This window comes from Symphodus melops, assembly GCF_947650265.1.
Source record: "Symphodus melops genome assembly, chromosome: 1".
NCBI classification, from domain to species: Eukaryota; Metazoa; Chordata; class Actinopteri; order Labriformes; family Labridae; genus Symphodus; species Symphodus melops.
The window spans coordinates 48143952-48158260 of NC_136691.1; the positions used below are offsets into that span (position 1 = coordinate 48143952).

At 42.0% G+C, this 14309-nt stretch overlaps 1 protein-coding gene across 1 annotated transcript; it reads right to left on the reverse strand.

The window, feature by feature from the left end:
- Positions 1 to 1250: 1250 nt before the first annotated feature.
- On the reverse strand, positions 1251 to 7776 carry fgf10b (fibroblast growth factor 10b). The gene is made up of 3 exons (XM_079355806.1): positions 7259 to 7776; positions 2289 to 2392; positions 1251 to 1921 (listed from the first exon to the last, which is right to left on the reverse strand). Exons 1-3 carry the CDS (start codon positions 7716 to 7718, stop codon positions 1730 to 1732), a joined length of 756 nt encoding a protein of 251 aa, XP_079211932.1. The 5' UTR covers positions 7719 to 7776; the 3' UTR covers positions 1251 to 1729.
- Between the last annotated feature and the right edge of the window lie 6533 nt (positions 7777 to 14309).

The following is a 14309-nucleotide window of genomic DNA, read 5'->3' on the forward strand; positions in this document are numbered from 1 at the left end:
AAGCAAAAATACTTAAAACAAACCCGGAGTCTTTTTTGTCCAAGCAATGGCTTCTTAAAGGTTACATAGAAGACAGTCTGGCCTGAGAAGTGCAGAAGCCGGACCAAATTGCACAATCACTTGAGCGTGCAGAGAAAAGTAATAGATGGTCATGAAACAGTATTCCACATGTTGCCATGGGCCCCGACTGTCATGGTGGAATGCACTGATGATTTCCTCAGTATTAATCATTCGTTGTGGTGACTCCTTAAACAACCTTTAAAGGACGATAAACCATAGCCTCAAGCGAAAGCTTTCCTGTAATATAGATTCCTAAAGACCGTAGCATTTTGTTGTTTTTCGCTTCTTCAAATCTGAAGTTATATTCACAGGTCAATTTGGATGAATTTGGGCATGAAGGCCATCTTTCCTGTCTTCGTCTGCTCTCCCCAATTTTTCATGCCAGTGCTGCGATGGATGCTAAGAGAGAGGCGGGATAAAAGAACATGAGGCCCCGGAAGCCTGTGGCGTTAATGTTCTCCCCGTGGTCTTTTGATCTGGCATTGAGGCAGCTGTCATTGATTAGTGTGTTTGTAGATGATTACTGAAGGAAGTGGGTGGTCAGACACAGGTCATATCTCTGTTTCCCCCTTCGTTTTACATTTCTGCCTCCAAACAGGAAGAAGTGAAGAAGACCAACATGAAGATTTTACTTCAAAAAAAATGTTTTGAAAGCATCATCAGCTGGCATTAAAGCAATTATCTGTAAGCCTCCTGCTATCAGAGAACACAGTCATATTTATGGTGTGATATTAGGAAGTGAAGTCAGCATCTACTGGCCACATGTGATGTTACCCTCCTCCCATTTAGTTGTGGTCGGTCTGCAAGCTTCCCGTTTGTTTGTGGAGGGATTGTTAGTGCAATGGTTGCCACATGGAATATCTGGCGAGGCATTAATAGCTGCCTTTTGTCCCTGATAAGAAAAGACTTACCATGACCTCAACGCTCTCTTGGGTTTCTCCTATTACTTGTGAGAAAAAAAAGTTGTGTTTTTCTTCAGTTCCCCTCTGGTGATGCAAGTTGCTGGAATATGAAAGAAGTAAGAAGACGACGTTGCAGAGGAGAAGAGTTGTATTTTATTTTCACATAGTAGAGTTCCTATAAAAAGTAGAGAATGCAAAGAGATGCTTGCCTTGTAAGTGTTCCTCTCCAGTTAAATATTTCACAAAATAAATAAATCATTACAATACAATCCGAACACAGTGGTTAAGTATCAAACATTTACTTAAAATGTGATGTACCCTTTATTATTTCCATGCTGACCAATCATTTCCCTCACCTTATCCGTTTTCTTTATGCTGTGCATAATCTGGTGTCTGCAGGAGATTATGGATTATAAATAACACATTTAGATATTTCTGCATCTACCACAGTTCATAGCTAGGACAGTATCTTCTGTGTTGTCCATGTTACACACATACTCTAGTTTAAAACAGTTTGGCACAGAATAAAGGATAAATATTACATCCCATGCCACTGAAAACACAGAAATCCTCCTCTCCCATCAAATAAAGTATACAATCTCTGCAGAGTCAGTAGCAGAGACCCATTTTAATGTAACAGTGTTAGTGCCTTGTTTCCAAAAAGAGATCTCTCAGTGAATGTCTTTATTTTACAGTTAGTTTTAGGATTGAAAATCTCTCAGTCCAGTGCTGCATGGTCTCCTTCTTCTCCAAAGTATTTTGCCAGTTTACACCAAAATCGGAAGAAAGTGGGTGGCAGTGTTCCTCCTGCGAGTTTTCTTGCCTCTCAGTGGCTTCCCGTGGACATTCAGACCCACAAACATCTGTCGCTTCTTGTTCCTCCATTCGGCTGATGCGTACGTGTTGTAACCGTTCTCCTCAATGCGCTCCTTCAGGGTGCAGTCGACACCGAAGTCTCTCTGGAAAAACAGCAGGTATCATGTTTCAGTGTTATAACCCCGACATGAGAGGTTGAGGCAAAACACACATCGTTTTCTTGTGCAAATCCATTGTGGTTGCACACGGTGCCTTGTTTAAATACAACACCTTAATCTACATGGCATGTTTGGCTTTTGGTGCTTGTGCAGAAACTAGTGTGCACTTTGAAAATTGCAGAGTTCTTTTTTGCCTCAGAGGATCACGTGTGTGCCCTCTTCTGATTGTGATTTAGAACTGACCCATCATTTAGGGAAGTAAAGATAAGGAAAGGGCTTTGATAAGAACAGAAGAATCTAACACTATCTCTGGTCAGAAGCTTTCAGATTGGCCTCTGACCCGGATACTCACCGCTCCGTACAGCTCTCCCTTCCTACTGATGGCCAGATAGTAGTTGCTGTTCAGGCCTTTGATGGCCACCACTCCCACGTCCACTGATGTGATTTCCAGAATACCTACAATTCAGGAAAAGATGGTCATCTCAATTTGTTTGAACTACCTGACCTTCTTTAATAGTCGAGGAAATAAAATAGAACAGATACATGCTACTAAAACTAAAAAATAGAGTAATTCACAGTGACAAATGTTTGCTTCTTTTTTAAAAGTTTTTTTTTACGGTAAACAACTGTTAAGATCAGTTTTTCTTGGAGCAGTCACAGACATGGATAAATCTATCAATTCTCAACAACGTCAGTAGAAAAAAACACGTTGCATTCTCATTTCAGAACATTTAACATGTATTAACACAGTGTGGGAACTGTCGCTCAGGTCACTATTTCTCTTTGAACACATTCATCATTTCAATGATATTATAAAGTAACTTTACAACCCACACCTGTGTAACAGATTCCAGCTGTGCAGGCCATTTAGTTGGAAAATGAATGGGTGGAGACTGCAGAGATTCTCAGGTTGTTTATGTTCTGTTTGGTATTTCGCTGTCCAAGTGCAGACAAGTAATTCAGGTTTCTCATAGGCTATTAGAGAGGCTAATTTATACCCCAGTTAACAAGGGCAGGCTTTTTCTGCAGACAGCGCTGGTTATTTGTGTGGTCCCAGTATCATAGGTCAGAGAGATATAACTTCCTAATGTGTCCTTTGACCACAGAACCCACTTGTCTCCTATTTTGTGTGTGTGTCTGTGACAGTTTGTCGGCGTACAAATGAGTTTGCGCGACTGAACCTCCCCAGTTCACATGTTTGATTTCATGCCTCCCTCCCTGACTTCCTCTCCCCACTTCCTGTGAGCTGTCGTTATTTTATCCCGATAAGCACGCATATGTGTAAGGGCTCACACACACACACACACCATACTCACACACACAACACACACACACACACACACACACATTCCGACACACACTTCAGTGTGGGGGGTGTGAACTCAAGAGAGTTGATGACATCCTTTGATCAGATCAGCAGCCCCTCCTCTGTCTGATGACTGTTTGTGTGGCAGTCCTACTCTCCGGTGGCTGGAGGGAGAGGAGGGGGGGGGGGGATTGAAAGCTGACAGCCTGGTACGGGAGTGGACAGTGGAAGATGCAGGTGTGTGCCTCCCTCAGAAAAGAACAACCCATCTCTTAAAAGAAAGCACATCAGCATCTCTCCTCGTCCGTGAGGTCTTGACTGTATCAGTTTCTAGTTCAAACAGTGGCACCTCGGGGCAGTGAGGTCTGAAACGATAAAGGCGGTGGTGTGGTGGGGACTGTGACACAACGGCCATTGAAGATCTGAGAGGAGCTAGATTTCTGTATGGGATCGGGTGTCGGGTACGGAGTGAGGATGTAAGACAATCTATGGCAGGCTCGGGCTGCTCTGTAAACATGGGAGGGATGAAAGGAAGGAGAACAGAGGAGGACAGAGGAGCCATGACAGTGAGACTGGGGGTGGAGTGAGGATTAGTAAGGCTGTAATGACCACTGATCAAAGTCAGCCACCGGAGGCAGGGGCGAGACTGGTTGTATATGCACACACACAAACACGCACACAAAAGCACATGCACAAATGCTCTCACATATGCACACATGGTTAACATTGCGACAGGTGAATGTGCACTTGTACCCTCAACCTGGCTGTGAAACTACTATGAACTCTTTGCAGCTCAGTGTTTGTCATGAGCATATAAGAAAACAATCACAAAAACATGACCCTTCTTTATCCTTCTCCGAGTTACAACAGTAATCTTCAATGTTATGAAACTGCTGTGTATTGGCTAAATTTAACAAACCACATAATGTAAAAAGAAGTCAGCCAGCCAGGCTCAGCTGTTTACGTGGTGATGCAGCAGTTTTTCTTTTGCATGCTGGTTTCTTTTTCCTAATGTGTGGCTTATTTGATACGCACTGTTTGGAGTTACAACAGTAAATGGTGCGATGGTTGTGGAATGGAGGCGCTACGATGCCAGGGAGAATTAAAGGTGGTTTTTCCACAGTGGGAAGCCAAAAACTATGGGCTTTGCAGCTTTTTTTCCTCACTCTCACTTTGCTCTTATTTTTAACTGAATGTTAACAGTCTGCACAAAAATAACATTTGGAAAGATAAGTCTTGATTGGTGCCATTCCTGTGCAGAAAAATTATTGGGAGTGAGGCGTAGATCAGGATATATAGTAATAACACTTGATAAGGACCACACTGAGTGTATTTACAAAGCAGGGACATCCATCGTTTTTCCCACCTTGGAGGAAAGCCATACGTCTCTCTCCTTCAACCTCCATAAGAGCACCATGTGTGTTTTTTCCCCACGCAAAGAGCTGCTGCTTTGATTAAAGGAGATGAATGTGCATGAAGACATACACACACACACACTCATGTGTGCACAAACTTCCTAAGCCATGTCCAGAAGCATCTCGCAAACATGGCCTTGCCCCGACAGCACAGGCTTGACACACATACACACTCATTTACACACACATGATCTTGACTCTCACACCATCACAGCCGAGGATAATTAACTTCAAGTTTTTACCGCCAACTTTTGCATTAGGCCAATTTCTTATTTATCTTATTGAGCAATCATTTACTACTTGTAAAGAGCTGCAAGTAGACGATACATTCTGGAGAACTCATCTGTGAATCATCGGTCATTTAATTGCACACTTAGGCCAAGCAGATAGCTGTTAGCTGCCTTTAACACAATCTCCCTCCTTTTCTCTCTGCCTCTCTGTAACCTCAGCACAGGCTCCCAGCGGGTTGGAAAGCCATGTGGGACAGTTTTGCGCTGGCATCCCAATAAATCTGTGGGAGGCTGGATACTGGCTCTTTAAGAGACAATGAGCTGGATCCTCGCAGGGCCACAGGCAGCACCAAAAACCAACGCCCTCAAACCTAGAACACCTCTCAGATAAGATGTATGAATGATAATGATAGGAAACATCTGAGGTCGAATTTGAATGTATTGTTTCTTATTTGGGCTCAGGAAAACCCAAGCCACTCTACTCTCATTGATAAAAAAAACAACGTGTCACTTCAAGGGACCATGGAGGGTCTACAAAGGACGTCAGCCCTGGGATCATGTCTAGCCCCAGGGGCTGGAGCAAAGACTGAAGCTGCTGTTGTGTAGTATCCTTTACTGTGAGAACCTGATACCAGGGCACATAATCCACACACAGTGTCCCCAGACCCCCTCAGGACACAGCTTTTTGATGGCACCACCATTGATACTGAAGACGCGCAGCTTTGATGTGACCACAATGATGTTCAGCCGTGTCATTCATGAACTTGTACCTCCAGAGAGAGAGTCCCCCTGTGCTCCCATTCACCTCCCTCATATTGACTCAAACTAGCTTTTGAAAAGGCAACAAACTCCTAAAAAATAAGGAGTTCCGCCCATTAAAAAAAGAAGACAGAAGGTTAAATCACCCGTAAAGCATACATAAAGTTTAGGTTCACACACCACTGGTATGATAAACTGAGCAAGACTTCCCCACGCCACTCAAGTTTTACGACTTAAAAGAAACCACGAGCGAAGGCGGCAGTAAAGGCATCACAGTGTAATACGGTCAGTAAATAAAGTTGCCTCTGTCATGACCTTGTCAAAACAAACATCTCCCCTGACATTCTGCCTCCCCGTGCCATTTCCCCCTAAGTCTCTTTGATTGAATGTGTGGTTTAGCTCTCCCAAGAGGAACATTAAAAGCTTCCATACACACATGGGGATGGGGGGACAGGGAGAAAGAGGGAGAAAAATGCATATATGTGTGTCAGTAATAAGCAAGCACATGTGTCGCCGTTGGCTGCTATATGATCGCACACCCACTGGAGCATGTGAGTGCCCGCTGGCTGATAGGCACACACACGTAGTTCGGTGGGAATGCTGGAAGACTAATGAGAATGCTTTTTTTTTTTTTTTTTTTACTGACTACTGACTGATATGCCGAAACATACAACATGTAATCATTTTAAAGACGTGTTTCTACAAGTGAGCACGTCAAACTGCTTTAAACAAATGTCTGATCTGTGACCGAGGGTGTGTAATTTGCTCCACGCCGGCTGGCAGGCGGGCAATCTGAGTGGGAGAGTGAAAGAGACACAGGCACAAAAAAAGTACTGCAAGAGGCTAAAAGCATCAATGAGGCTGACATCAATATCCTCTAAACCCCCCCCACCGCACCACACCACAACACAAGGCCTGTTCTTCTGTGCTTGTTATCAGGTCTGTTTACCCTGGGCTGTGAAGACGGCCTGATAATGGCCGGGTTATCTGCCCCTGCTCCTTTTTAAGCCATCTCAGAGCTACCATCATTGTGCTGAGTGTTTGGTCAGCAGAGATACGGCTGGGATGTCTGCTTAAAAACAAAAAATGACAACTCTAATCAGGAATTGCTTGGACCAATTTAAAAAAACCAGTGAACGAGCTGGCCTTTTCTGGAAATGACATTTGTATGAAGATTTTTAAATAAAATTGGAGTGTACAACAAGTGTCTCATGAGGTCTTAAGACATTGTTGGTAATATTAATATATTAATATTAATATATTTAACTGTTAAGGGGTATAATATGCTCTGAAGAATGATCTGAATAATCAAATAAGTGAATACCAAAAATGTAGGATTATTGGTGCTAAAGAAGCAATCAACCGTTTAAAAAAAAAAATAATAATAATAATAATTTGAGTAAAATGTAAAATTCCAAACAGTGTCAGAAGTTGTGGTAGCAGAGGTCAAACCTTGGGAGGTTAAAACCAATTGCAATGTTTTAGCTGAAAGATGCATGAGGTTAAATCACTTTTGACATTTTGCAGACACTGCAAAGAGTTGAATCATCACTTTAGTCTGATTCCATTTTTTTATGCTTTTGATGATGAGTTTATGTAATGAGCTACTTACTGAGGGGGTCATCTTTACTTTTGGTTCCATTGACCTTTCCATTCCTATCGATCCTCAGGAAAAACTTTTGGAAAGAGAACAGCTTCCTCCTCCGTATGTCCCCTTGCAGATGATTGTAGCTGCGCACATGCCTACCCTGCACTCCGCCAGCCCGGCCAAAAGGGCCCCTGGTGGCCCTCGGCCTATAACCCACCTCAGTCTCAGAAATGTTCAGAGGAACCCTGAGAGTTTGTGGGTTTGTGTGTCTGAGTCTGTCTCTGCGGTTCGGGTGGCTGGCCGCCCCTGGTAGGAAGAAGGAAAGCAGCACAAGAGCCACCAGGAGAGGCAAAGACAGGGAGGGAAGCAGTGTGGATGACCTTAATCTGGAGCTGACCCCAGAACCAGAACGAGCCCCTAACCCAGCCCTAAAGCAGGACGAGGCAGAGGCAGCCTTACTTCCTCCAGCAGCCCATCTGGTCATGGTAGTGTGCTGTGTGGAGGACTAGAGGCAGCCTCAGAGCCTGGGACATGCTGCTGGGGGCAAGGAGAGGCTGGAAGGGCAGGGAGGGCAGCCCTCCACAGTCCAGACGATGAAAAGGTCTCCCTGAAGAGTCCAAAAGATTCAGCCCCTGTATGAAAATCTTCGATTTCACTGAAGTGATTTTGGACTGTGTATAGACTGTTCTTCAAGTGTTTGAAGCTGATAATCCTCTGGCTCTTTTTTCCACTGTTAAAAAGCTGTAGACTGACGATCAGAAAACCTGCAGTCCAAGTGTGTTTTGGAAAAAAATCAGTCTGATAAAGCAGAGATTACCCCCAAAAAATACACACACAACCATGTGTGTGTATTCCAGTAACAAGACAGTTTTCCACTCTCCTTTGGGTTTTCTATTCTCTTTAAGTTGGGTTCATTCGTGTTGTTCCAGTTAGAGCCTGTATTTCCATTGGAAAAAAAAAAGAGACAAAAATTGAAAGCTTGCTGGTGTCCACGTAGAAAGTTTGCAATATGTAAAATCCCTTACAGGTCCGGTGAAATCACAAAAGCTGCAATATACAGATTACCTGTCCGAAATGTGCTGCACTCCACATGTTTCAGTTCTCACTCTGAGGAGGAAAGCCAGAATTCAGGACTTTAAAAGGAGCGTTGGTCAATTGAGGCGCATGTCAGATAATCCATCTGTCCCCTTGTGTTGCCCCGCTCCTCTCGCTCTCCCCTTCATCTTCCTCTCTCTCTCTCTCTCTCTCTCTCTCTCTCTCTCTCTCTCTCTACCCCCAAATGACTCCACCTTCATGAAACATTGAGGTAACAGTCTGGGGAGGTCTTCCTCTCTGAGTCAGACTTGCTCACCTCCTCCTGTCGATTAGATCCTCGATATGAGGAGTCCTGGTGTGATCTCCTCACCTGAAGGCTGATCACAGAGAGTGACTGTGTGTTGTGTTGTTGTGTATGGCTGTGTGACTCTGTTAGCTATTTGATCCCTCCCTCCTTCACTCAACTTCCCCTCACATATGGGAGCAAGTACTGCTCTGCATGTGTGTGTGCATGCCTACGTACGAGCAGATTATAAGAGTGGGTGAGATAGCAGGGTTTATCTGAGTGGATGCAGCAGGGCAGGAAGAAGCCGTCTGCTGGTATCGGATCAGACCGTACGGCTGTAGATTATGTTGATGATTGCTTTATTGGTTAATCAAACAGTAGGCTTGTTTGTAATGTGCAAGAAACAAGACCTTGTAGACATTTCCAATCTGTGTCATGCTAATTTTTGTTATCCTGAACATGCATGTGCCTGCAGGGTAGAGTGTGAAGAGGATAACTATCTCCAATTGAAATAGACCCACTTATGACTCATTAAGATGTGACAATCCTACAAGAGTCCTCCTCTATCTCTCAAGATAAAACTTATATTAAGTTTCTGTTGCTGGTTCCAGTCTGGATGCAGGCTTATCGCCCATCCTGCAAAAGCCTCTCTCTTTCCCTGAAGGCAACTTATCACAGTGTGTTATCTCTACCGCAGCGCTGTATTGCAATGAAGCTCTCCAGTTTCACTGAGCAGACCCTCGACCTTCCTCTGTGACTCAGGTGTCTGCGTGGCCATCAGCCAGCGAGACTCTCTTTCACCCACCATGCATCATTTGCTCCTGAATACAATGGTGGGACAGGATGGCAGGATGGATAATGTCATAGCAGACGAGACAACAAGGATGCTCACTGCTCTCACAAAGTAAAAATGTGGAAAATCCACATGTAAAAGTGAGAATGAGACCTTTGCTGACCTAATTAAGTTTTTTATTTTATAGCATACCTGGTACAAATTTTAAGGCCTAATCAACTAACAATGATCAAGGACGATATAGTGATATTTTTGACAATCCACTGTGATAAACTAAACATGTTCTGTCAGTCTTATCAGATCCTGTTGATCTTTGTCTTTAATGTCAGAGTCTGTCCTGTCCCTCAGCTTTGCTCCCCTTAAGTCCAGGTTTTTACTGCCGGCTTTAATGTCTGTCAACAATTTAGGGCCAGAGCAGCGGTCTGGTCTTAACTCTGGTCTTGGCATGGTTTTATCAGGAGATACAAACAAAGCAATCTTATCAGCTCTTCCTTTGTGCGGTCCCTTCCCACTGTGATTAGTTGAATGAGTGCAGAGGACACAGCTGAGAGGAGCAGGCCTCATTTTTATTGATTACTTAAGATAGTGTTTTGTGGGTTGAAAAAAGTGTACACAATGCGTGGGAATATCATATTCTAGGATAAATGCTTAACTCTGGGACATTTTAATGGTTTGAACCTTTCAATCAGCATTCTTATATACAATCAAACACACAAAAACTACTCTTTTTGTAGCTTGGAGCAGTGTGTTGCACTCTGCTTTAAAAACATGACATGATGAATATTTTCACTTTAAGGCATAGGCACAATTCTTAGATTCGGGCTAAGTGACTGAAACTGTGCAAATGAAGCCTTAACGCTTCCTGATTCTTTCCACTTACACAGCGCAGTTTCTCACAGGCCTGCAAAGATGCTGACAGACTCATAAGATTTGCCAGATTTCTTTCAAGGCCAAGCAGCAAATTCTTTATAAATGTAAACTCACCTGACTTTTTTCTCTTAAATGCAATAAAACTGAGATTTGCAGAGTCTGGAAAAGGTTCAGCGCCATCTCTGCTGTCCAGCTTTTGCATTTAGTGTATCTTTTTAGATCAATCTCCCTGAATTGCATTTCAAAGATCAGGACCAACCGGCAATAGAACAGACAAATGTGCTTCTGATCCCTCCCTGCAGCATGTGGCTCTAGCTGGGTTCTCTCTCGCTTTTCTCCAAAACAAAAACATCATTACAAAAGAAGCAATGAAAAGTAAAATACCGGAAATTTATACACGTCAACGGAGATTTGATTTCACACAGTGCAGATTGCCAAGAAGAGAAATGTACCAAGGGGAAACACATGGAGAGATTTTTGGTATTCTTTTTGTGGTGTAATGTTAAGGATTTTCATGAAGTCAAACTCCTGTTCCCGATTCCCGAAAGCACAGTAAAGATAAGTTAACTGCTGAGATCAATTAAACATGGCGCTACATATTGGAAGACAACAGTGTTTGATGAGCAGTGTGTGTTTAATTGTTCAATGCAGGGGGTCCCAAACTTTTCGGCTGCAACCCCCAAAATAAGGTACTGGAGACTGGGGACCCCTACTGTCCCTGGAGGTGGTAAAAACTTTTATTGTTGTGCACAACCTAGACACTGTATTGTAGTCATTTATGGGAAAAAATAAATAAATAGAAATAATGCAAGAAGGAGAACACAAGAAATCTCTTGAACTACTTTTTTGTACATATTTTCCACAATAAAGGGTCAAATATGCAATTAGAATAACCTTTTTTTATTTTGACATGTTTTTGGATGTGATCTTGTTAACCCCCCACCCCCACCCCTCAGTGTCTATGGCCCCCGGGGCGGCCCGACCCCCACTTTGGGAACCACTGGTTTAAGTGCTCGTCTGCAAATCATTTTAGGGGGTAAATAAAAAAATAAAAAAAGATTTCTTGGTGGCACCTTACCAAACACAGCTGCTTAAACTGGAATGTTACTTAAATTTCACCTTTTAGTAGTTGTTGCCAGTCCTGCTGTATTTTACATCTTGGTTGCTCTGTTTGAGAAATTAAACCTACTGCAAAAGTCTCTCAAGAAATACAGCTTGCAATTGTCAATACAAAAATTTACATTTCTAGCCAGTTGCAAGGCTGTAATTGGTGAGGTCCAACTTTGTCTTTATTTCAAGCATTTTTCATATGGTGACCTGTCACAGTCTGACGTTTGACTTCCTTTTGGCTCACATTCTTTGGCTTTTATTTTCTTGTAAAGATGTGATGGCATTGTTGCTCATTCCAGCTTAATTGTTAGTTCTTTTTGAACTGCAAGCAGCACCAAATGCATCACTTCCTTACCATGTGTCATGATTTTATTTCTTGATAAAGATCTGATTGCTGCCAGTTACATTGTACTGGGATTAGATTTAATCAGCCAAAACCAAAACTATTGAAGTTAAAATGTCTATTTGTTCCCGAAACATGGAAATGGATTTTGCAGGCCCAATCTTATGTGAAACAGAAAATAGGAAATGTGATCAAGTCCAACTTAACTTTCATCCATAAAATGTTGGCCTGTCCTCCTGCATGAGCTCAGTTCTGTTCTTTGTAGCAGCAGGTGGATGTCCTGCAATCTGTCGTTGTGTCTGCTCCACATGATGTGTAACATTAGCAGGTCGAACTGTGGAAATTCACTTTATTCATGTAATATGTCTCTGATTTTGCTCAGCCTCATTGTGAGCACAGTGTGGCCCCTCCCTTGTAGTGCACCATCATTAAGCAGATGTTTCACCAAAGAAAAACACTTCACTCTTACAAGTAGTTCCCTCAGCTCAAATCCATATGTGGTCTATGAGGGAGTCAAACGCACGACTCACAAACAACCAAAGTGACCTATGGGAACCATGTGTTTGTCTGTCTGCGTTCCCTGGGGCCCACTCTGTGTGCGCTAGGTCAGAGCAGGCTGAGGCTTTAATAAAGGAACAGGCCTGGTGCAGGGATGCCAGTCTCACTGCCTGCGGACATCCTACCTGATGTGGTCCAGATGAGAGTCACCAGACTGGACCTCTTTCTCCAAACCAGCAGCCATTTGGTGCATGGGTTACGTTCCTCTGCCTTCTCTTCTGGGTTTACACTGGATTTAAGGGGTAAGCCACCAGATTATAGTAACATTCTCCACTAATGTCACTTTAAGGTTTTCTTAGATTACAGGAAAATGTGTTACCTCATACTCCAAAGACATACAACGTGTGCCTGGCTCATGCTGGAGGCCTCTTTTTTCTCTTGGTCATCAAATGTAAATATTTAATATGTTCCTGGCTGTTGTGTAGGAAGGTGTCTGGTAACCTCAAGATGAGGTTGCTGTTTCCTGCTTTACGCTGATCAGTAGATGTTTGTCATGTTACCTTCCTCATCCTGATCAGGCACTTAAATCATCGTCCTCTGCTGAGTGTGGGTTTCAGTGGGGCAAAGGAATTTACTTACAGGTCAGACACTGGATTAGATGAGACGCACTCAACTATCATCCTTCTGATGCCTTTTACAACCTAATGTTTTACGAGGAAGAGTACTGAAACAAAAAGGGCAACACGTACATTCAGCATCAGTTCTTTAATTTCAGATGAAAAAAAGATTTTCCACATAATCTGTATCTGTATAATATTCTACGATATTGTTGATTTTATTTTATTGAAAATCCCTGGCAGATCTTCTTCTTTTCTTTTCTTCTGTGCATAGTGATATGCACAACAACAGTAGGACATATATATATAGGCCCAAAATGACCATAATGGTATAGATATTTGGTATTATTGGTGTCAATAATCATGGGAAAACAATAGACGCCATTATAAATTAAGGATAATATGTTTGATAAAGGAAATATTTGCACAATAATAAACTTAGAATTCGCAACATTTTTGTAAAAAAGATTAAAATGTTTACTATGCCTAAAGATGTAACTCGCACTATGGCAATCTGGTGTTTGGATTTTCTAGGATCTTTGATTTTACATTATATTCTGAGTGCTTATTTAATTAGAAATAGCAAGAGACACACTAACAAAAGGATGAACTTTTAGTTTTTGCTTTTTAAAAAAACCCAGAGTTGAAACACAAACTAAATGCAACAATTACAACACACACACACACACACACTCAGATATAACTATAAATATTATATATTTTAATTTACTAAGCAGCCATATAAGCAGTAATACTCTCCTACTACTACTTTTACTGCGCCAAAGCAACATCTAGAGCCAACATATTTGTGCTACTGTTGGCATTGTGCAAAGAAAGTCTGGAAAAAAAAAACAAATAAGCTTCAATTATTGAATCCCAAACCACACTTGTTTGGCTTTAGAACACTTGCATTGTGTTACACAAGCTGTTAAAAGTAACTTTACAAACATATTTTAGAGACCAGCCAGCTGACAGCCATTTATGTTGTTGTGAAAAACAGCTGAAAATGAGCTGTGCCAGGTAAGTCAGTGTCGGTACACTGGCACCAAATCATCACACTTCAGTGATGTTTTTATTGGCTATAAAATACAATTTTTCACATTTAAATGAACTTAATGTTTAAAAAACATTGTGTATTTTGTTATATTAAACTTACTCGTCATTGTGATTTGTTCTGTTTTGTGTTCATTTAGGATTCATTGGTGTAGAGTTCTGTTGTGAATTTAAATGAGCTATGAATAAATGTATTTAACATTTCAACGCTAAAAAAAAGAAAGAAAGGCTAAAACCACAGTAAAGTCACAGTCTGTGATTTTCATAGATTTTTTTTCAGGCATTTTCTGATTTAGAGCTGCATCACTTCTATCCATTGTGCAACTCTCCAAATGAAGCAACACAATGACATAACAGACTATGTGATGGTTAGGTAACACAACTGGATGTGGTTTGCTTCGTCATGTCAACACACACACACATATAGACATAGTGCTGTGCTGGGTTTTTTTGGACATTGACCCAGTATA

Coding starts and splice junctions, on each gene's coding strand:
- fgf10b (XM_079355806.1), bottom strand. CDS start 7,718: ATGACCAGATGGGCTGCTGGAGGAAGTAAGGCTGCCTCTGCCTCGTCC. Junction 2,393..7,258: donor AAGTAAAGATGACCCCCTCA/GTAAGTAGCTCA, acceptor CCTGAATTGTAG/GTATTCTGGAAATCACATCA. Junction 1,922..2,288: donor AGGGAGAGCTGTACGGAGCG/GTGAGTATCCGG, acceptor CTGTTTTTCCAG/AGAGACTTCGGTGTCGACTG.